The sequence below is a fragment of the Arachis ipaensis genome, chromosome B5 (genome assembly GCF_059453495.1).
Source record: "Arachis ipaensis isolate K30076 ecotype BB chromosome B5, ASM5945349v1, whole genome shotgun sequence".
Taxonomy (NCBI): domain Eukaryota; kingdom Viridiplantae; phylum Streptophyta; class Magnoliopsida; order Fabales; family Fabaceae; genus Arachis; species Arachis ipaensis.
The window spans coordinates 71,069,516-71,093,122 of NC_142440.1; the positions used below are offsets into that span (position 1 = coordinate 71,069,516).

At 39.4% G+C, this 23,607-nt stretch overlaps 1 protein-coding gene and 1 pseudogene across 1 annotated transcript; both read right to left on the minus strand.

The window, feature by feature from the left end:
• Positions 1–718: 718 nt before the first annotated feature.
• On the minus strand, positions 719–2,641 carry LOC148564583 (uncharacterized). The gene has a single exon (XM_088487058.1). The coding sequence runs from the start codon at positions 2,639–2,641 to the stop codon at positions 719–721; it is 1,923 nt and encodes a 640-aa protein (XP_088343184.1).
• Positions 2,642–10,835: 8,194 nt separating this feature from the next.
• LOC148564584 (small nucleolar RNA R71) lies at positions 10,836–10,937 on the minus strand (annotated as a pseudogene).
• Between the last annotated feature and the right edge of the window lie 12,670 nt (positions 10,938–23,607).

Sequence of the window (23,607 nt, forward strand, 5' to 3'; positions counted from 1 at the left end):
TGATGAAAAGAGAGAAAATAAAATGAAAACTAAACTAAAACTAACTAATCAACTAACTAACTAACTAATTTGTTAACTAAAATAAATGGTTGTCAATGGTGTTTGGAAGTGTTGGATGAGGGGTAGGAGGAGGGAAGAAGAAAGGAAAAAGGGAGAAATGGAAGGAGGAGAAGAAAAGAAATGGATGGAAGAAAGGGCATCCACGCGCACGCACGCATGGCGCGCGCGCGTCGTTGGCTTATTTCGAGAGTGGCGTGTACGCGTCATGTGCGCGTACGCGCGAGTTGGTTTGTGCGAAAGGCACAACGTTGGCGTGGCGCAGGCACAACTCTTTGGAAAATGTATGGAGGTTGGAACTTCTCAATCCACGCGTACGCACGCATGGCGCGTGCGCGTGGATGGTCGGAAATGCTGTAAGTGCGCGTACGCGCCATGTACGCGTACGCGTGGATGGTGCTCTGTTTTTCAAAATTTTTTTCTATGTTTTTGCACCAATCCAAGCATTCCAAACCTCCAAACAGCTACCAAAACACCATAAAACCTTATTTAACATACTTAAACTACCAAACATACTCAACTAACTAAACAAAACATGAAATTAAACTAATTCTACCAATATATACAAAAGAGAAAATAAAAGGATTTTACCATGGTGGGTTGTCTCCCACCTAGCACTTTTGTTTATTGTCCTTAAGTTGGACTTATGGGGAGCTCCTCATCAAGGTGGTTTGTGCTTGTATTCATCTTGGAACTCCCACCAATGCTTGGTTCTCCATTGTGCCCCAAGATTCTTCATGGATTGAGCCAAGTCTTGATGGAGTTCTTCACAAGCTTGGGGCTCCCAAAGTTGATCCTCTTCTTGTAATCCGGGATCCCACACTTTGTTTTCATACCCGTCTTGAGGTTGATCATCATTATTAGTCCAACCGGGTGGTGAGTAAGGTGAATTCGCTATATAGTGGCCAACAATCCTCCTAGACCCATCTATTTGAGCACTATTCCCACCTTTGTATTCAACTCTTGAAGTATCAACCAAAATGAGCCTTGATTTGCAACGCCAACCACGAAACATCTTTCGCTTACGCTTCATCCCACAAAGCATCCTAAGTTGACCATCCGTTTCAAGCAAGCCATACTCAAGTGGGACAATAAAGCTAATAGAAATGAATTTTACCCACTCAAGTGAAGGGGTAGATGACAACCTAGGCAAAGATACTCCCAAACATCTTGACAAAGCGTAACCAACCCCCGTTCTTCTATTTCTAGGGACTTCCACCTCTTCACAAGATTTCTCTAATTCAATCCTTTGTTCATTAATAATCAAACTATCTAGGCCTTTTCCCTTAATCAAACTATAATTGGGAGGGTGAAAGGAGTTTACCTCCACAACCTTTTCAAATGCACCGGGAGAAGGTTCTTCAAGTTCAAAGGATTCTCCACTACTAGGACTTGATGCTTGCTCTTTATTGCCATGGGAACTCAGTCCTTGCTCTATCCCATCCAAGTCTTTATATGGAATATGCCTTGGAAGGTGTGCACTTTCCTCCCTAGCATCAATTTCAATCATCTTGGAGGGGTTTTCTTCAACTCTATGTTCCCATGGAAGCTCCGCATCTCCTAAGTCTTCTACCACTTCTTCCTTGTCTTCAACAATTAAAGCTTCCTCCAATTGTTCCAATACAAAGCAACTTTCCTCATTTCCCACCGGAGTTTCCAATCTCTCCTTCATGCTATGTTCTTCATTTGATTCTCCATATGTAGCCATGGGAGTTCCTTGAGTGTTCAAGCATTGGGAGGCTAATTGATTTGTTACCGTATCCAAGGTGGCCATGAAATTTTGCACATCCCTTTTCATCTCTTCTTGCCCTTGAATAAGAACACCAAGGATGTTATCCATTAGAGATTGGGGTGGGTGGAAGGGTTCATTAAATTGGGGGGAAGGTTCATAGTAGGAAGGTGGTTCTTCTTGGTAGAGTTGTGGTGGTTCTATGTTTTCCATTCTTTCCACTTGTTGCACAACACACTCCATGGTTGCTTGAAATTGATCCAATGCTTCCTTGAGATGATTCCTTGACTCTTGTTCCTCTTGGATAGTATGATTAGGATCATGTGGCTCTTGGATCAATGGATATGAGTATTCTTCCATGGGAGGTTGTGGTGGAAAGTAGTATTCATCTTGTGGTTGAAAATTTTCATATATTGGAGGTGGTTCATCTTGGTAATAATGTGGAGGAGGTGGCTCTTGAAAATATTGATGTTGGAATGGTGGTGGTTCCATGTATGGTTCATATGGCTCATAAGGTGGTTGGTATGGTGGATAAGAATTAGGGTCATATGGAGGTATTTGGTGAAAATAGGCTTGTGAGTGTGGTTGAGGTTCATGTTGAGGATATGACTCATAGGCATATGGTGGTGGTTCTTGAAAGTCACAAGGAGATTCACCATAGCCATTGGGTTGGTATGCATCATAGAATGGCTCTTCTTCATAGTGCATTGGTGGAGGTTGTTGCCATGAGGATTGATCATATGCATATGGCTCCTCCCACCTTTGGTTATCCCATCCTTGACACACATCTTCATTGTAGCTCCCATCACCTACAACATAGTTGTAATCACACTCATAGCCAAAATGAGAATTCATGGTGAAAAGATAAAATAAAAACAAAAGCTAATAGAAAACAAAAGAAACAAAATTCTACAACTAGCAAATAAAGCAAAAAGCAAGATATTCACACTATTCACATATGTACAATAACCAATAACATAACACCATTGCAACTCCCCGGCAACGGCGCCATTTTGACGAATGGATTTTTGATGGTGGTATAGAATTCACAAATGAATTCTCGTTGCAAGTATAGTTTCTAAACCAAGCAATAATCCTTTCATACAAAAGATTGTTTGTCACAAGTAACAAACCCCTAAATTTATAAACCGAAGTATTGGAACCTCGGGTCGTTCTCCCTAGGAATTGTAATGAAGTGTCTTGTTATTGGTTGTGAATTATATTTGGGGTTTTTAAGCTTTTGGACAAGAAATATAAATGGCAAAGAAAATAAACTAACAACTAACAAAGCTCTTGGCAAGATATGAGAACTAGAAGTCCTATCCTAGTTATCCTTCTCAATTGTGATGAGAATTGTTCATTGCTACCACTTAGTTAACCCTTACTAAAGAAAGGAAAGTCAAGTGGATGAATTGACTTGAGCCACAAGTCCTAGCCAACTCCCAAGGAAAGACTAGCTTTAGTGCACTCCAAACCAATTAGCAATCTCTCCAATTATCAATCAACAAAGGAATTAGATAACTCAAGTGTCACTAATTACTCTACCTAGGCCAAGAGGAACAAAATCTAACTAATAGCTATAAGAGACATTTCATCAAAAACATAGAGTGCAATACAAGTGAACACATAAATTTGCAAGAATTAAAGAGAGATCTAACTACAAAGGCAAGAGGTCCACAATAGAAAACTAAATCAATCATGAAACAACAAAGAACTTACCAATTGCATTGAAGGAGAAATGTAGATCTACAAAAGAGAATTCACAAACTACAAACAAAGGAATTACATTAGAAGAAGAATCCTACAAGTGCAATAGAGGAGAGAAACGAAAATTAGAAGAGAGAATAAGAAGAAATAGATCTAGATCTAAGAACTAATCTAATCCTAATCCTAGAGAGAAGAGAGAGCTTCTCTCTCTAGAAACTAACTACAAAGCTAAACTAAACTAATTGGTAACTAACATCTAAAGTATGAAAAGTATCCTCATTCCCCCTTCAATCCTTGGCTTAAATAGCATCAGAAATGAGTTGGATTGGGCCCACAAGGCTTTAGAATTCGCTGGCCACGTTTTGTTTTAAGTGAACCAGGTGGCAGCAACGGCGCGTGCGCGTACTATGCGCGTACGCGTCACCATGCCCGGTTCAACCATAGCAAATCTTATATCGTTTCGAAGCCCCGGATGTTAGCTTTCCAACCCAACTAGAACCGCATCATTTGGACCTCTGTAGCTCAAGTTATGGCCGATTAAGTGCGAAGAGGTCGGCTTGACAGCTTTCCGGTTCTTCCATTTCTTCATGAGTTCTCCAATTTTTCATGCTTTCTTTCTTCATTCCCTTGATCCAATCTTTGCCTCCTAAACCTTAAATCACTTAACAAACATATCAAGGCATCTAATAGAATCAAGGTGAATTAAATTTAGCTATTTTGAGTCCTAAAAAGCATGTTTTCACATTCAAGCACAATTAAAGGAGAATATACAAAACCATGCTATTTCATTGAATAAATGTGGGTAAAAGGTGATAAAATCCCCTAAATTCAATACAAGATAAACCGTCAAATTGGGGTTTGTCAACCTGGCACTGTGCTAGAGGCACAAAATCATCCCACGCGTATGCGTGGGCGAAACTTACGCATCGAACTGCCAACTCAGTTTTCACGCGTACTCGTGATGCACACGTACACGTCGCGCCCCGTTTCTAAATTCTTACCTTTTTCTTCTATCCTTTTCCTTCTTTCTTCCTCCTTTCTTACTTTCTACTTCTTTATCTCTTTAACTTCTCATCCTTCTTCACCTTCATTCTATTTTACTTAATTTATTTGCATACTTTCACTCATTACATTTTAATTTTGTGCATATTTTTATTTTCTTTTCTAAATTTATTATTTTCCATTGGTGTTAAAATTTTCTTATTCAACTGTTGCATCTTTTCTTGAATTATTCTGGTACTTCATGACTTGTTTTATTCTGATTGGGTATTATTATTCATAAGTCAATGCTATTCTTTTATGATACTTGCATTCCATTTGCATTGATATGCACTTATACTACTTTGCATTACCCACACATTCCCCCTCATTGTTGCAAATTTTGCACCATTGGTATGCCATGTGCTTCTATTGCTTTCTCATGTACATGTTGTAGCTACCATGTAATTGAGACCCCCACTATTTGGCATTAACCCAACCACATTTTATTTGCTTTCTATCTTTGTTTTTGGGTTACTTTTCTTCTTTTTCCTCTTCTTTCAGGATGGCCACCGAGGAAGGAAAACAGAAACCTTTTATATGGGGCGACAAACAAGTCCATTTGCACAATTTTTGGAGAAAAGCATCAGTTGTAGTAGCCCGTCCACTTGCACATCTTAGCATGCACCGATGATGGTGCAATCTTTAAGTGTGGGGAGGTTGATACCGATCTCCACAGGTTAGTTAGTTTCTTTCCAACACCAATGTCTTATTTTCTTTATTATTTCATTGTTGCATTTACATGTTTGACTGCATATTTTCTTGATTTTGTGCCTATTTTACCACTGCTTGGTTAAAGTAATGAGTTTCTTTTTAAGACTTTATAGTATTTCACTAATTTAAATTAAATTTTTTTGTGTTAAAACTTGTTTGAAGATTGTAAATTGGAACATGAATTATAGCTAAGAACACACAACCTGTGAGATTTTGAGCTTATTTATATGGTTACATTATTTAACCATAAATTTTTATTCTTGTGTGTTTTCTTCCCTATGATTGCAATCCTTGCTTTGTTCCATTCTATATGTCCACTATTTAGTGTATTTACATGCTTGCATATGATTGAGGCCATCACTGGTTTTTGCTCACTTATCCCAAATAAGCCTACCCTTTTAAATCACCCTTGTTAGCCACTTTGAGCCTTTTAATCCTCATTTGTTCTATATTTTACCACATCACTAGCCTTACACGGAAAAACAATTAAATATCCCAATTGAATCTTTGGTTAGCTTAAGATAGAGATTGTGTAATAATTAAGTGTGGGGAACCATGGGAACATGGGTTAATAAGGGAATGTGTTATATTTTTACTTTGACAAAATATTGAGAATTTGGGTACCTACTCATGTGAGACCAGAAAAATTAAAAATCCATGTACATTGATAAGTTATGTTTATTTTTCTATTTAAAAATTAAAATAATAATAATAATAAAAAAATAAAAATATAAAAAAAGAGAGAGAAAAAAGAAAAAAATCCAAAAATATTCAATAAATAAGTAAATAAATAAGGGGACAAAATTACCCCATTGCTGAGTTAAGGTCAATGCATATGTGATAAAAAAATTTTGTACATGAGTATGTGATACAAAAGTGGGAATTATGGGTAGCTAGGCATGAATTTAGAATTACATAGAGTATGTGTATGTTAGGTGAGAACGTAGGTTAGTCAAAGATTCATATTTTAGCTCACTTGGCCATACATATATCCTCACCCTTACCTTAGCCCCATTACAACCTTGAAAAGACCTCATGATGATTGCATTGATATACTAGATATTTGTTGATTGGTTAGATGAAGGACAAAGTTTTAGAAAGCATGACTAGAGAAGAGTAGAGTGATTGACCCTAGACACTTGAGAGATTAGAGTGCATATACACTACCAGTAAGGGTTCAATGCTTGATTCTATGTTCCCTGCTTTCATGAGCTATCTTCTTACAAGTTTACTTGTCTTTTATTGTATAATTTGAATTAGTGAAATCTAATTTATGTTTGTCTTGAAGAGCTTATTTACTTTTAACCAAGTAGGTATAAACATCTTAGCATGTAGTTGTATTCATATAGATAGGTTGCATTTCATACATTCTACCATTCCTCTTCACTCCTTTATAGCTTCTCTTGAGCTTAGCATGAGGACATACTAATGTTTAAGTGTGGGGAGATTGATAAACCACTATTTTATGGTTTATCTTGTGCACAATTGAGTTGTTTTTATCAAGTCTTTGCACACTTATTCATACTAATTGCATGGTTTTACATTTTCCTTCCTAATTTTGTTCTATAATTAGGAAACTTGCTTCCCAAGCCTTTAAATTACCAAAAATTAATTTCCCTTTATACCATTCGATGCCTTGATATGTGTTAAGTGATTTCAGAGTATATAGGGCAGGAATGGCTTAGAGGATGGAAAGGAAGCATGCAAAAGTGGAAGGAATACAAGAAGTTGAAGAAATTTGTTAAGCTATCCAGCCTGACCTCTTCGCACTCAAACAGTCATAACTTGAGCTACAAAGGTCCAAATGATGCGGTTCCAGTTGCGTTGGAAAGCTAACATCTGGGACTTTAAAATGCTATATAATTTGCTATAGTAGACATACAGAAAAATGACGCGCACGCGTGAATCACGCGGACGCGTCGTTCTGCAGAAAAACCAGCATCCTGTACGGATCAGAATCTGCCCCCAGCGATTTCTTGGCTGTTTCTGGCCCAGTTTTTGGTGCAGAAAATATAGATTAGAGGCTATAAAGTGGGAGAATCTATTCATTCAACAAGACAACATTCATAATTCACAATTTTAGGTTTTAGATGTAGTTTTTAGAGAAAGAGGCTCTCTCCTCTCTCTTAGGTTTTAGGATTTAGGATTTCTTCTTCTTCATTCCAGGTTCAATGTTCTTTTAATTTAATTTCTCTTCTACTTTTATTTATTCTATTACTTTAATTTTTTATCTTTCTAATTTGGATTATGGATTCCTATGTTTAATTTGATTTTCTATTTAATATAATTTGAGGTATTTCAGATTTATGATTGCTATCTTTTATTTATGATATAAATAATTTGGAATTTTCTCTTTTGGCTTTGTGATGCCAGGGCATTTCGGCCAATTTCACTGACCTTTTCTTTACAATTTTTAGGGTAGTTTCATGCATTTTCTTAGAAAATAAGCTCCTTTTGGGTAGATATTCACTTACATCTTGATTCAAGCATACATTATGCACTTTACATGATTTTATGAGGATTTTGCAGGAATTTAATGACAAATTGGATGTTGCATTTCCCATGACTTGGATTAGAACTTTGATGCACTTTATTGCTTGATTTCAGGACAAAAGAAGCAAGGAAGAACCACGTTAGCAGCCACGTTAATCTAACTAACGTGACCTCTAACGTGGAATGGGAGTGAACTTGCAAAGTTAATGAGAAAAGTAATCGCCAATAACGCCCTCGAAGCCATCATAGCCCACGTTAAGAGTCACGTTAACTTAGTTAACGTGAACTCTAACGTGGAAGAAGACAATAAGGCCAACGTTAGTGACACTCCCCTTTGTAACTAAGGTTGGACCAAGCTCATAATTGGCCACGTTAGTTGCCACGTTAACTTAGTTAACGTGGCTTCTAACATTAAGAAGCAAAAGGGAAGCCAACGTTCGTGACATTCACCTTTGTCACTAACGTTGGCCAAGCTTCCATAACGTTGGCCAAGCTTCCAATTTGTCACTAACGTGGAGAGAGCAATTGGTCGCGAACGTTAGTGACATTTTCCTTTGTCACTAACGTTGGGGTGAACCACCAAGAGCCACCATGAGCAACGTTAACTCCCACGTTAACTTAGTTAACATGGAAGCTAACGTGGATAAAGAGGTAATGAGCCAACGTTAGTGACACTCACCTTTGTCACTAACGTTGGAGATGGCTAGCATAACTACGTTAGAAGCCATGTTAACTTAGTTAACGTGGACTCTAACGTGAGAAAGAGGGGCACATTGGAATGTTAGTGACAAAGGTAAGTGTCACTAACGTTCTCGAAGGATTGGCAAGCTTACGTTAAGAGCCACGTTAACTAAGTTAACGTGGACTCTAACGTAGGGAAGAGGGAGGCTTATCAACGTTATTGGGAAAGGTAAGTCCCAATAACGTGTGCGAAGGACCAAGAGGCAACGTTAGTGGCAACGTTTGTGCCATTAATGTTGAGGTTAACGTGGCTCATACTTGGGTGAGCAATGTTAGTGAAAAAGGTGATTGTCACTAACGTTCTCGAACCCACACTTTCACTTAACGTTAACACCACTAACGTCCTGAGCTAAAAGTCCCTGCCTACTTCACACTTTCTCTCTGCAAGCAAAGCTAAGCCTAATGATGAAGATAATTGCTTCAAACTCAGGATCCAAAGGCCCATACCCAAGACTTGAAGAGCCAACTAGAAGATCAGAAGAGTAGTATATATAGGTGTAGCTTTGAATTAGTGGGGAGCGGAAAACTTTGGGGAGCCTTTGGGCATAGAACTACTCTCTGTATTTTAATTTCTCTGCACTTCTAGTTTACTTTCAGCATGTATTCTCCATCTTTGTTTTCATTTTCCAGAGCTATGAACAACTAAACCCCTTTCATTGGGTTAGGGAGCTCTGTTATAATTTGATGGATCAATTTTAGTTTTCATTCTCCTTCTTCTATCTTTTCTCTTGATTTTAATAGAAAGCTTTTGATCTTCATCCAATTGGGTAGTTATCTTGGAAAAGAAACTATTCATACTTGGATCTCTTCTGAACCTTGAAAGAGGAATGAAGGGATCATGCTAGAAATACTTTCTCATGCTGGACCAAATTGGGTGTGGATGGATATATGACTATAATCCTTCCAACACTTGATTTGGGAAATGCATGTGGTGTAATCAGTGACCATACTTCATCTCTTCTCATGAGCAATTGACCAAGGAATTGGCTATTGATCAAGATTTGAGAGATTGAATTACAAGGAATTGTAATTCAATCACTTAAGATTGCCAAGGAGATCAATGAATGCATTGATTGAGGAAGAGATGAAAATGAACTTGATCCGGAGAATGCAACATCTCTTGAGCCCAATGAACTCCCCATTTCTGATCTTACCCATTCTCTTTAATTTCTGCCATTTACTTTTATGAGCAATTGCCCCATTCCCATTTAAGATTCTGCAATTTACTTTCTGCCATTTACATTCAGCTCTTTATTTCCAGCATTTACTGTTTCTGCCATTTACTTTCCCGCCATTTAATTTTCTGTAATTCTCAACTCAAATTCTGATTTGCTCAACTAGAATATTTCTTTAATTAAAGTTGCTTGATCAATCAATCTCTATGGGATTCGACCTCACTCTATTGTGAGTTTTTACTTGACGACAAATTCGGTACACTTGCCGAAGGAATTTATTGCGAGACAAGTTTTCCGTGTATCAAGTTTATGGCGCCATTGCCGGGGATTGATTTTGAATCAACAATGATTAAATTGGAGGATAACTAGATTGAGAATTTTTAGTTTGTTTGATTTAATTTTCTGTTTGAGTAATTTACTTTCAGTTTTAGTTAATTTCTTCCCCTCCCCCTACTTTTTCATTTTTTTTAGTTATTTACATTTCAGTTCACTGACCCACTAACTGTTTGACATATTGCATCACTCACACTACCAGTAATTCTGACAGAAATACTTCCTGCATTTATTTTCCTTGCTTGTGCTTTGTTGGTTGTGTGACAGGGAGAAGAAGCGGGGCTTCAACTTCCTTTGATTCAGAACCTGGGAGGACCTTCCTTAGATTAAGGAGGGAAACAAGAGAAAAATGAGTAGTGGGTGCCGAGGAAGAGGAGGAATACTTTGAACCAAACATGGAAGAAAACATGGAAAACCATCATGAAGAAGAGGCTCACAACCATGGCAGAGAAGGTCGAGCAAATCATGCTGGGGAGGAGAGAAGAGTTTTAGGCTCTTACATCAATCCAAACCCAGGAAACTGTGGAAGTAGCATTCAAAAGCCGACCATCCATGCCAATAATTTTGAACTAAAACCGCAGCTCATCACCCTTGTTCAGAACAACTGTTCATTCGGAGGAGGAATCCAAGAAGACCCCAATCAACATCTAATCACCTTCCTGAGGATATGTGACACGGTGAAGTCTAATGGTGTTCATCCTGACGCCTATAGACTGCTCTTATTTCCATTCTCATTCAAGGATAAGGCAGCCAAGTGGCTGGAGTCTTTTCCAAAGGAGAGTTTGACAAGTTGGGAAGATGTGGTGAACAAATTTTTAGCCAGATTCTATCCTTCCCAAAGAATCAACAGGCTGAGAGCTGAGGTCCAAACTTTCAGGCAACAAGATGGTGAGACTCTATATGAAGCATGGGAGAGGTTTAAGGACCTGACAAGGAGGTGTCCATCAGATATGTTCAATGAATGGGTGCAGCTACACATTTTCTATGAAGGCCTTTCTTATGAATCAAAGAAAGTAGTAGACCACTCATCCGGGGGATCTCTGAACAAGAAGAAGACCATTGAGGAGGCCATAGACGTCATTGAAACTGTAGCAGAAAATGACTATTTCTATGCTTCTGAAAGAGGGAACACTAGAGGAGTGATGGAGCTAAACAATGTAGATGCTCTGCTGGCCCAAAATAAGCTCATTACCAAGCAGCTGGCTGACCTTACCAAGAAGATGGAGAGGAACCAAGTAGCAGCAATCACCACTTCATCAGCAACCCAAGAAGGAACGAATGAAGAAGCAGAGGGTAGTCAGGAGCAAGCCAACTACATTGGGAATTCACCTAGGCAAAACCATGATCCATACTCCAAGACCTACAACCCTGGATGGAGGAATCACCCAAACTTTGGGTGGGGGAATCAACAAGATCAAGGCCAAGATCAGAGACGTCACAACCCCAACAACAATGCAGCTCACCAACAATTCACACAGAGAACATATCAACACCACCATAACAACACCTCTCCACATCCATATCAAAACCAAAATAACATTCCTCATCCTTCCACTTCTAATCCCAATCACCCATCATTTGATGACAGACTCTCAAGGATTGAGAATCTACTTGAAGGCATAGGCAAAGAGATTCAAGACAACAAGGCGTTCAAGGAGGAAGTGCGAGCAAATTTTAAAAACCAGGGAGACACCATCAAGAGGTTGGAATCTCAAGTAGGGTATCTCTCTGAGCAGATTCCCAAACCTACAGATGGATTCCCAAGTGACACAGAGAAAAATCCGAGAGGAGAAACAAAGATAGTAAGATGGGAAGATTGCAAGATGGTCACTATAAGTGATAAGGAGACTGAGGACAAGCCAAACAAGCCATCAGAACAACCTGGAGATACCTCAGCAGAGGAGAAGGAAAAAGATCACCAAGAACCAAAAATCTCACAACAAGAGCTGCTGAGACTCTATGCACCCTTTCCCCAACTACTCAATGGTGCTGTGGAGAAGAGAATATACTCAAGATTTCTTGACTTGTTTGCATCTCTGCATGTAAACATACCATTCATCAAGACCATCCAACAAATGCCTGCATACATAAAGTATATGAAGGAACTGCTTCCCAGGAAAAGCTCACTCAAGGGAGGCCAAACTATAGTGATGAACAAGGAGTGCAGCGCCCTTATTCAACCAGAGTTGCCTACAAAAAGAAAGGACCCAGGGAGTTTTCACATACCCTGTGCCATAGGAGAAACAATGTTTGATAGAGCATTCTGCGATTTGGGAGCAAGCATCAACTTAATGCCCTTGGCCCTTGTGAAGAGGCTGCAGATCAATGAGATAATGCCCACAGATGTAGTCATCAGGCTGGCTGACAACACTCAAAAACAAGCAATAGGAGTGGTGGAAAATGTGTTGGTAAAGGTTGGGAAATACTTCCGCCCAACAGACTTTGTCATATTGGACATGGAAGAGAGTCACACTCACCCAATCATATTGGGAAGACCATTCCTAGCTACAGCCAGAGCACTCATAGATGTGGAGCGAGGGGAGCTAATTTTGAGGATCCATGATGAACAGCTCGCCTTCACTATTTTCAAACACTCACAAGAAGCAGATCAAGAGAACAAGGAACCAAGGAAGGATCACAGTGAGATACTGAAGGAAGAGATGAGTACTGAAGAACAACAAGCTCATCCGGAGATTCCCTTGGTTGATGGACAAGGAAACAAGCAGCTGTCACAGCTCAAGGAAAAGCTGGAGGAACCTAAACCACCAGAGGCATGTGAAGACAACATCAAAATTCCTTTAGAAGAAGAGGCCACAAAGAGTAAGACAACATCACAAGGAATAAAGAAGAAGGTACCAAGGAGGTGGAGGAACAAAAAGATCCCTACAGAGGACTTCTCTCCAAGGGATAAAGTAATCTCAGCTTACTTCCCAGATATCCCCCCTAATCTCCCCACTGTGCCATCTCAGCAACCTAAGGTCTTCGCTATCAACAGAGTTCTCTCCTTGGAACATGTAGAGATCATTGATACTACTACTGGATATAGGTCTACTGCCAGAGGAGAAGACTTGAAGCACTATCGACCTCCCTGATGAAGGCGAAATGTCAAGCTAGTGACTCTAAAGAAGCGCTTCATGGGAGGCAACCCATGTTTTATATGCTTTTAGAAAATAGTTAATAAGTCAATTTTTATGAATTCCAACCCAAACTTGACTAAAACTTGGTGAAATCCTTGTTATGCAGTATATAGTGAAGAACAAGTTTGGTGTTCAAAGCATGCCAAGAAAGCATGAATGCAACTCAGAGCATGCTAGTCTTGGAGCTTTGAACAAAGACTTTTTCATCACAATGCTCCAAACTAAGTTTGGTGTCACCCAAGGTGCCACGAATATGCATATAAGGATGCACAGTTAGTTAGTTAGTTGGTATTCATGAATAAATAATCTAATTCTTTTTCCTTATTATTCTAGCCGTAAAGTTTAAATCTTTTTTTTATGATATTGATTATTTTATTTTATTTTTATAAGGAAAAGGAAAGGAGCATTGGAGAGAATTGATTGGACAATTAAATGAAGAAGGTTCGGCCACTTCATGAAGAGGGATTACACACTTGTTCTCAAAAGGGAACGCATTGGAAAATATTGCCATGCAATATTGAAAAGAATGGGACCCTTGAAGACCGAACAATCTCCATCATAAAGTGATGATCCTTGTCCTTTCTCCATACACAACCCCAACCGTCCATTAAGCAACCACTTTGGATATGCACCAACTACAGGAAGCCATTGATGGCCTGTCCCAGACAATATTTGGAAAGCCAAGGAGCACAGAAAGAGCTTCAACTACAGATGATGGGGCAGCAAGAGGAATCACTCTTAAGATGGATGACTCAACAAGGGGAGTGGCAAAAGCAAATGATGGAGCAGCAACTGAGTCAAGGACAACAATGGAGTGAAACATTCCAAAGGATAGAACAAAGGCAAAATGAACAACAAGGATTTATCCAGAAGCTAATCAACATCCAAGCACATCAAGGTGCACACATACATGAGATGCATCGAAGACAAATAGAACAGGCAGAACTATTGGACGAGCAAAGGGCATTCGCAGAAGGAGTTTACATGAGTGAGACTGGGCATTATATAAACACTCAAGCCAGGCTCGGATACTTAGTAGGATAGCTGCCTATATTGCATCTAGGAATCGCAAGGTATGAAGAAATAAGGGATGAATTAGCACGAGAAGAAAGACAAAGGGTGGAAGAGAGTCATGAATCAGTGAGGAAGGCACTTGAGGATTGGAAGCAAGCAAGATTGGCACGGGTGCGAGGAAATGCAAAAGGACACAAAGAGGACAAGCAAGGAGGAGAGCATGGGCATCCACATGAGTAAAAGGTGGTGGAGTTCCTTCTTTGGTCCATCTATTTTTTTTATGCTTTAAATAAAGAAGATCTTGTATGAGATAGAACATCCTTCCATGATAGTTTGAACCTTTTTCAATTCTGTCTCTTAAACTTTTTGTTGATTAGGGCTGTGTTGGCTAGTCTGAATGTCATTGCTACATCTTCACCGTGCTTATTTGTATGCTTGTCCCCTTTTGAATCAAATGAAAAGAGAATGAGTGTTTTATAAAAGACCAGAGTGGAGTTCATACTATGGAGTAAGTTCCTGAGTTTGTGGTGTGGTCATAAGTTAGCTAAGTTGGTTCAACCACAAGGTGGGAAGACAACTATCTGTCATGAATACTATGCTTTGAACATACCCATGAGACTAGCTAAATAACAAGATCCTAATAAGAAAAAGGGAAAGAACAATCAAAGTTGAAGAATAAAAGAAAAATAGCAAGAAAAGAGGCTAGGCACCAAGGGTTTGAGTCTTGAGGGATGTGTCTGTGGTGTTCCTGTACCAAGGATCTGCTTGGATTACTAAGCTCTCAGGGGTGCTTTATCACTTGGTAACTTGGGTTAACTAACCCGGGATTATCAGCTGAAAGTCCACTATCAAGAGCAATCTTTGCTACAGAACATTTAGTAACCCAAAGAGGTGCTGGACACCAAGACCTCAAGGAAAGAAAATAAACAAACCATGTGCCTGTGGTGTGTATGTATAAGGGAGAGACTTGAGGAAGTAAGTCCTTAGGGGTGCTTCAACACCTAGCACCTTGAACCAACTGGTTCGGGAGTGTTGGCTGAAAGCTTATTTTAAAGAGTTGCCCCCTTACAGAGCACTTAGCCTAAGAACACAAATAAGCCCTGAAATGACAACAAAAGGATCAATGAATAAAAGTCTCATGGGATGCAATCACAGTGAGTATTCTAAGACATGATAAAGGTCTAAAAGCCAGTGAAGGAATGAACCTAAGTTGCTATGCATGAAACCACCATAAAACCAGAAACATGACTTCCACAAGAATGACTCATTTCTCTTGGCATTCCATTCATCATTCTCTTGTTCCAGTACTTGCTTAGGGACAAACAAGCTTTAAGTTTGGTGTTGTGATGCCAGGGCATTTTGGCCAGTTTTACTGACCTTTTCTTTTCTGTTTTTAGGGTAGTTTAATGCATTTTCTTAGAAAATAAGCTCTTTTTGTGTAGATATTCACTTACATCTTGATTCAAGCATATATTGTGCACTTTACATGATTTCATGAGGATTTTGCATGAATTTAATGACAAATTGGATGTTGCATTTCCCATGACTTGGATTAGAACTTTGATGCACTTTATTGCTTGATTTCAGGACAAAAGAAGCAAGGAAGAACCACGTTAGCAGCCACGTTAATCGAACTAACGTGACCTCTAACGTGGAATGGGAGTTAACTTGCAAAGTTAATGAGAAAAGTAATCGCCAATAACGCCCTTGAAGCCATCATAGCCCACGTTAAGAGTCATGTTAACTTAGTTAACGTGAACTCTAACGTGGAAGAAGACAATAAGGCCAACGTTAGTGACACTCCCCTTTGTCACTAACGTTGGACCAAGCTCATAATTGGCCACGTTAGTTGCCACGTTAACTTAGTTAACGTGGCTTCTAATGTTAAGAAGCAAAAGGGAAGCCAATGTTCGTGACATTCACCTTTGTCACTAACGTTGGCCAAGCTTCCATAAGCCACGTTAACTCCCACGTTAACTTAGTTAACGTGGAAGCTAACGTGGAGAGAGCAATTGGTCGCCAACGTTAGTGACACTTTCCTTTGTCACTAACGTTGGGGTGAACCACCAAGAGCCACCATGAGCAACGTTAACTCCCACGTTAACTTAGTTAACGTGGAAGCTAACGTGGATAAAGAGGTAATGAGCCAACGTTAGTGACACTCACCTTTGTCACTAACGTTGGAGATGGCTAGCATGACTATGTTAGAAGCCACGTTAACTTAGTTAACGTGGACTCTAACGTGAGAAAGAGGGGCACATTGGAACGTTAGTGACAAAGGTAAGTGTCACTAACGTTCTCGAAGGATTGGCAAGCTTACGTTAAGAGCCACGTTAACTAAGTTAACGTGGACTCTAACGTAGGGAAGAGGGAGGCTTATCAACGTTATTGGGAAAGGTAAGTCCCAATAACGTGTGCGAAGGACCAAGAGGCAACGTTAGTGGCAACGTTTGTGCCACTAACGTTGAGGTTAACGTGGCTCATACTTGGGTGAGCAACGTTAGTGAAAAAGGTGATTGTCACTAACGTTCTCGAACCCACACTTTCACTTAACGTTAACACCACTAACATCCTGAGCTAAAAGTCCCTGCCTACTTCACACTTTCTCTCTGCAAGAAAAGCTAAGCCCAATGATGAAGATAATTGCTTCAAACTCAGGATCCAAAGGCCCATACCCAAGACTTGAAGAGCCAACTAGAAGATCAGAAGAGTAGTATATATAGGTGTAGCTTTGAATTAGTGGGGAGCGGAAAACTTTGGGGAGCCTTTGGGCATAGAACTACTCTCTGTATTTTACTTTCTCTGCACTTCTAGTTTACTTTCAGCATGTATTCTCCATCTTTGTTTTCATTTTCCAAAGCTATGAACAACTAAACCCCTTTCATTGGGTTAGGGAGCTCTGTTGTAATTTGATGGATCAATTTTAGTTTTCATTCTCCTTCTTCTATCTTTTCTCTTGATTTTAATAGAAAGCTTTCAATCTTCATCCAATTGGGTAGTTATCTTAGAAAAGAAGCTATTCATACTTGGATCTCTTCTGAACCTTGAAAGAGGAATGAAGGGATCATGCTAGAAATGCTTTCTCATGCTGGACCAAATTGGGTGTGGATGGATATGTGACTATAATCCTTCCAACACTTGATTTGGGAAATGCATGTGGTGTAATCAGTGACCATACTTCATCTCTTCTCATGAGCAATTGACCAAGGAATTGGCTATTGATCAAGATTTGAGAGTTTGAATTATAAGGAATTGTAATTCAATTACTTTAGATTGCCAAGGAGATCAATGAATGCATTGATTGAGGAAGAGATGAAAATGAACTTGATTCGGAGAATGCAACATCTCCTGAGCCCAATGAACTCCCCATTTCTGATCTTACCCATTCTCTTTAATTTCTGCCATTTACTTTTATGAGAAATTGCCCCATTCCTATTTAAGATTCTGCAATTTACTTTCTGCCATTTACATTCAGCTCTTTATTTCCAGCATTTACTGTTTCTGCCATTTACTTTCCCGCCATTTAATTTTCTGCAATTCTCAACTCAAATTCTGATTCGCTCAACTAGAACATTCTTTAATTAAAGTTGCTTGATCAATCAATCTCTGTGGGATTCGACCTCACTCTATTGTGAGTTTTTACTTGACGACGAATTCGGTACACTTGCCGAAGGAATTTGTTGCGAGATAAGTTTTCCGCGTATCACTTTGGTTGAGTAATTGGTGACACTTAAGTTGTCAAACTCAACTGTTGATTGAAAATTGGAATTTGCTGATTGATTTGGATCCCTCTAAAGCTAGTCTTTCCACAGGAGTTGACTAGAACTTGAGGAATCAAATTGATTAGTCCACTTGACTTTCCTTTATTTAGTAATGGTTAACTAAGTGAGAGCAATAAACAATTCTCATCACACCTGATAAGGATAACTAAGATGGGATTTCCAGTTCTCATACCTTGCCAAGAGATTTTCTAATTATTAATTTATTTTTCTTGTCATTTAAATTACTTGTTCATTATTCAAAACCCAAAATATACTTTTCCATAACCAATAATAAATCATACTTTCCTGCAATTCCTTGAGAGACTACCCGAGGTTTAAATACTTCGGTTATAAATTTTTTGGGTTTTGTTACTTGTGACAACCAAACTTTTGTACGAAAGGATTCTCTGTTGGTTTAGAAACTATACTTACAACGCGATTATATTTGTGAATTTCTTTACTGGCAGAAATTCGATCGTCAGCCTTTCTTGGTCATAGTCTCTTTTACTCTCGTCAGCCTTTCTTGGTCATAGTCTCTTTTACTCTTGTTTTTGTAACAGCTCACAGTGACTCTTATGAAAGCAAACTATTATTTTATTGATGTTGAAAAGACTTAAAATAACATTGCATTCTCTTGTAATTCAAAAGACTCATAAAAGACTTCAGTACATAAAAAAAACTAAGCATTAAATAGAAACTATCTTAGCATTGCTATTTATTCTTAAATAAAAATCAAAACATAAAGACAAACCTAAACAGAATTCAGAATTTAGAGAGTGTCAACCATGGGACTTAACAACCTTGAGCAGCTTCAGTTCATTGGCCCTTTTCCTTTGTCTTTCTTCTTGGAGGGTGGGAGTCTTCATCATCCTTCTTAGAGGATCCCTCTTGTGCCTTTGTGTCTTTGGGCTTCCAAAATCCTAGCCTCCTCATGTAGTTTCTTTCATCCTCCTTGTACTTGGCCAAAATTTCTTCTTGTCTTGCACTCAACTCCTCCATTCCTTGCATGAATGTTAGGTATCCAGGGTTTAAAGAAGCCAGAGCATTACACAAGTGATTTAGCTTCGCTTGTGTGTTGATATCATATTGCCTCCTTGAAATGGTTCTGGCATCATAAAGATTTTTGAACTCAGCAAGGTTCCTCTGTTGCCATTTGTTCTGCTCCACTATTTTGTTGAGTGCACTTTGCATCTCTCCCTAGTCGAACTGTTCTTGCTGTTCCTTCCTCATGTCCTCCAAACTCCCTTGGAGTTGTTGTATGTTCTCATTCACTTGGTCTCATTGCTTTTGTTGATTATCCTTGAGTTGGTTGACATCTTCTCTCAGATGATGTAGGTCTCCCTTCATTTGGTGTACGTCTCCTTACAGTTGTTCCCAGTTAAAACCTTCATGAAATTGTTGGTATTGTTGGTATGGTGGTGGTTGGAGTGCTAGGAAATGTGGTTTCTCTTCAGCTTCTTCCTCTTATTGTTGTTGCTCTTGTGGCACATGGCCATGAACTCTAGGCCCCCTTCTTCTCTCAAGTGGGTGGATAGCTACTACTTTGGCCATCTTCTTGAAAGTTATGGGCTTGTCTTGTTCCACTAGCACTTCATCAATAATTTTCTCCACCCCTGCTTCATCACACAGCCTTTGGATGATGCTGGAGAATGCCAACCTTGAGCTATCTTTGGTGCTTTTCAGCACTTTGTTGATGTTGTTGGTAATCAACTCCCCAACATTGACATTTTCTCCTCTTATTATGCTGTATATGAGCACAGCTCTCTCTTTAGTTACATCTGAAGTGTTGGATGTGGGAATTAGAGACCTTCTCACCAAGTCCAGCCACTCTCTAGCTTGGGGGCTCAAATCTCTTCTTCTCAGCTGGTTGGGCCTCCTATCCTTGTCATTTATCCATTGCACATTCAGCACACAGATCTCATTGAGGATTTCACCAAATCCTGAGTCTTGTTTCTTAACCCTCTCTTCATAGCTCCGGGTGGAGTTTGTTTTCTTCACCATTAGCATTCTATCTATGTTGGTGGGGCTATAATCAATGGCCTTCCCCCTCACTTAGCTAAGATAGCCATAGGGTTATCCTGGCTGAGGCAAAGCATTGGCATAGAACTCTCTCACCAAGCTTTCCACCACCTTCCTTGGTGGGTTGCAAAAGAGCGCCCAGCCTCTATTGTTTATCTCCCTGTTGATCTCAGGGTGCTCGTTTCTCCCTAACTAGAAACCAACCTCTGGGATGATTTGCCTCTCACTCACCCAACCATAAAATTGGTTTTGGTTGAATGATGAGAGGAACTTGTACTCATTGAAGCTTGAACTTGAGGATCCAGAAATTGGTTCCTTAGTCTTTCTTTTCTTTGATGCTGAGGCTTTTTGTGGTGCCATTGGGTTGAGAGAGGGTGTTTGAAGTGTTAAAGAAAATTGGGGAAATTTGCAAAAGAGCAAGCAAAACACAGTTTTGCTCCAACACCAAACTTAGGACTTGATTGTCCCAATCAAGAAAAGGGAAAGAAAGTAAGGAAAAGAGGAAGAGACGAGAAGAAAGAATGAAATGTATGGGTTTTTTTTTGTGTGTGAGGTTGGGGTTTGAAGTGGGAGGAGAGGTCGAAAAAGTAGGGGGTTTTATAGGGGGTGGAAAGTGTGGTCTGAATGGTGGGAAGTGAAAACACTTCAATGTTTTCCCACTTGGGAAGTGGCGCCTAGCATGGGAAGAGGTGCCAATCCTTATCCTTCTTTGCTTCCTGCATGTGTTGAGTTCCAAAGTGCAAGTACACTTTGACTTCCTTCTTGATGACCCATCAATCATGTGGGTCCCATTCTCTCTCCTAAAATTAAAATAAAAAACCCCATCAGTAATGACAAAAGACCCCTTTACATTCCTCATAGTATGAACCAATGAAATTGCAACTAATGAGTGTCCCTTGGGACACCAAACTTAATCCCATTGCATCTTAATAAATTTGGTTCATCATTAGGTTTTAATGTGTTCATGATGGTGAATTAATTTTCATCCTTTTGCATTCTTTCACCTCTAACCCCTTCAGAACACATTTAAAACCAACTTTCATGTGTTCACCAATTTATTAAATGATTTTAACTTGGATGGCATTGGGCTTGCTAGGTGATCTTCATGTGGTGGTGGCCACACCAAACTTAATCTCTGGGCTTACTTATCAAAAGTTACTTCCTTCAAAGGATTGTAAGCCTAGATTAAGTGGGTTGGTGGCCACACCAAACTTAGCTTTTTAGCTAGTTGCCAGCCCAATTACTTATCCTCAGAAAATATGTTCATGAAGTTACACTTTCAGAATAAAGAGAAAACAAATTGAAGATTTTCTAACTACCAAAAACTGAAATTTAAAATTTCTTAATCTACCACCTACAATCTACCTATAGGAGGTAATGAAACAAAACGTTAAACTAAGACTCAAACTATCTAAGTCAACAAATTTAAGCTACTTCTAAGAAAGTAGTAAATCAAAAGATATAAGGTGATGGGGTATCTCCCAACTAGCACTTCTTTATCGTCACTAGCTTGACGTTCTTCCATTCTTATTGATGTTGTAGCTCACTCTCTTCTCATCCAGTGAGTCTCCCAAGTAATGCTTGAGTCTATGGCCATTCACAGTGAAGGTTCTTTGTGTTTTGTCCTCCATGAGCTCTACATGACCATAGAAAAATACCTTGAGGATGGTGAAGGGTGCTGACCATCCAGACTTAAGCTTCCTAGGGAAGAACTTGAGTCTTGAATTGTACCGCAGCACCTTCTGTCCTTCAGTGAACTCCCTCCTTGCTATCTTCTGATCATGCCACCTTTTTGTATTCTCCTTGTAGATCTTTGCATTCTCATATGCTTGATTCCCAAATTCCTCCAGCTCATTGAGCTGTATTAGCCTTCTTTTCCCAGCAGCTTGATCATCAAAGTTCAACATTTTTAGAGCCCATAATGCTCTATGCTCAAGCTCAACTGGTAAGTGACAAGCCTTGCTAAACACCAATTGGTATGGAGACATCCCAATAGGTGTTTTAAAGGCTGTCTGGTGCAAGAATTGTAAATCACACTTTTTACAACTCGTACCACTAACCAGCAAGTGCACTGGGTCGTTCAAGTAATACCTTACGTGAGTAAGGGTCGATCCCATAGAGATTGTTGGTTTGAAGCAAGCTATGGTTATTTTGTAATTCTTAGTCAGGAAATTAGTAATAAAAGTTATTGGGTTTATGAAGAGTAAAAAGCATAAATTAAATAGTACTTGTTATGCAGTAATGGAGAATAGATTGAGGTTTTGGAGATGCTCTGTCTTCTGAATCTCTGCTTTTCTACTGTCTTCTTCTTCATGCACGCAGGTCTCCTTCCATGGCAAGCTGTATGTTGGTGGATCACCGTTGTCAATGGCTACCATCCGTCCTCTCAGTGAAAATGGTCCAAATGTGCTGTCACCGCATGGCTAATCATCTGTCGGTTCTCACTCATGTTGGAATAGGATCCATTGATCCTTTTGCGTCTATCACTACGCCCAGCACTCGTGAGTTTGAAGCTCGTCACAGTCATCCCATCCCAGACCCTACTCGGAATACCACAGACAAGGTTTAGACTTTCCGGATCTCAGGAATGGTCGCCAATAATCCTAGCCTATACCACGAAGACTCTGATCATGAACCAAGAGGCTAAGAGATACACACTCAATCTAAGGTAGAACGGAAGTGGTTGTCAGGCACGCATTCATAGGTTGAGAATGACGATGAGTGTCACGGATCATCACATTCATCACGGTTAAGAACAAGCGAGTATCTTAGAACAGAAACAAGCGTGATTGAATAGAAAACAGAAGTAATTGCATTAATTCATCGAGACACAGCAGAGCTCCTCACCCCCAACCATGGGGTTTAGAGACTCATTCCGTCATAAATACAATATGAAACGTGTAAAAATGTCATGAGATTCATAGTAAGTCTCTAAAAGTTGTTTTTATACTAAACTAGTATCTAGGGTTACAGAAAATAAGTAAATAAGTGCAGATAGTGCAGAAATCCACTTCCGGGGCCCACTTGGTGTGTGCTTGGACTGAGTAATGAAGCCTTCACGTGTAGAGACTTCTCTTGGAGTTAAATGCCAGGTTGCAGCCTATTTCTGGCGTTTAACTCTGGTTTGTAACCTGTTTCTGGCGTTTAACTTCATAATAGGGCAGGAAGTTGGCCTTTGAATGCCAGTTTGCGTCGTCAAAAATTGGGCAAAGTATGGACTATTATATATTGCTGGAAAGCCCTGTATGTCTACTTTCCAACAAAATTGAGAGCGCACCAATGGCGCTTCTGTAGCTCCAGAAAATCCATTTCGAGTGCAGGAAGGTCAGAATCCAACAGCATTTTCTGTCCTTTTTCAGCCTCTGAATCAGATTTTTGCTCAGGTCCCTCAATTTCAGCCAGAAAATACCTGAAATCACAAAAAAACACACAAACTCATAGTAAAGTCTAGAAATGTGATTTTTGCATAAAAACTAATAAAAACATAGTAAAAACTAACTAAATTATACTAAAAACTACTAGGAAACAATGCCAAAAAGCGTATAAATTATCCACTCATCACTATCCTGTAGGCCCATAATGTATCATCCAACTTCTTAGACCAATCCTTTCTTGAGCTTCCAACAGTTTTTTCCATAATTCTTTTGAGCTCCCTGTTTGAGATCTCAGCTTGTCCGTTGGTCTGTGGA

What these genes read in the sequence shown, in the direction of transcription:
- LOC148564583 (XM_088487058.1), bottom strand. Translation starts at nt 2,641, where the DNA reads ATGAATTCTCATTTTGGCTATGAGTGTGATTACAACTATGTTGTAGGT.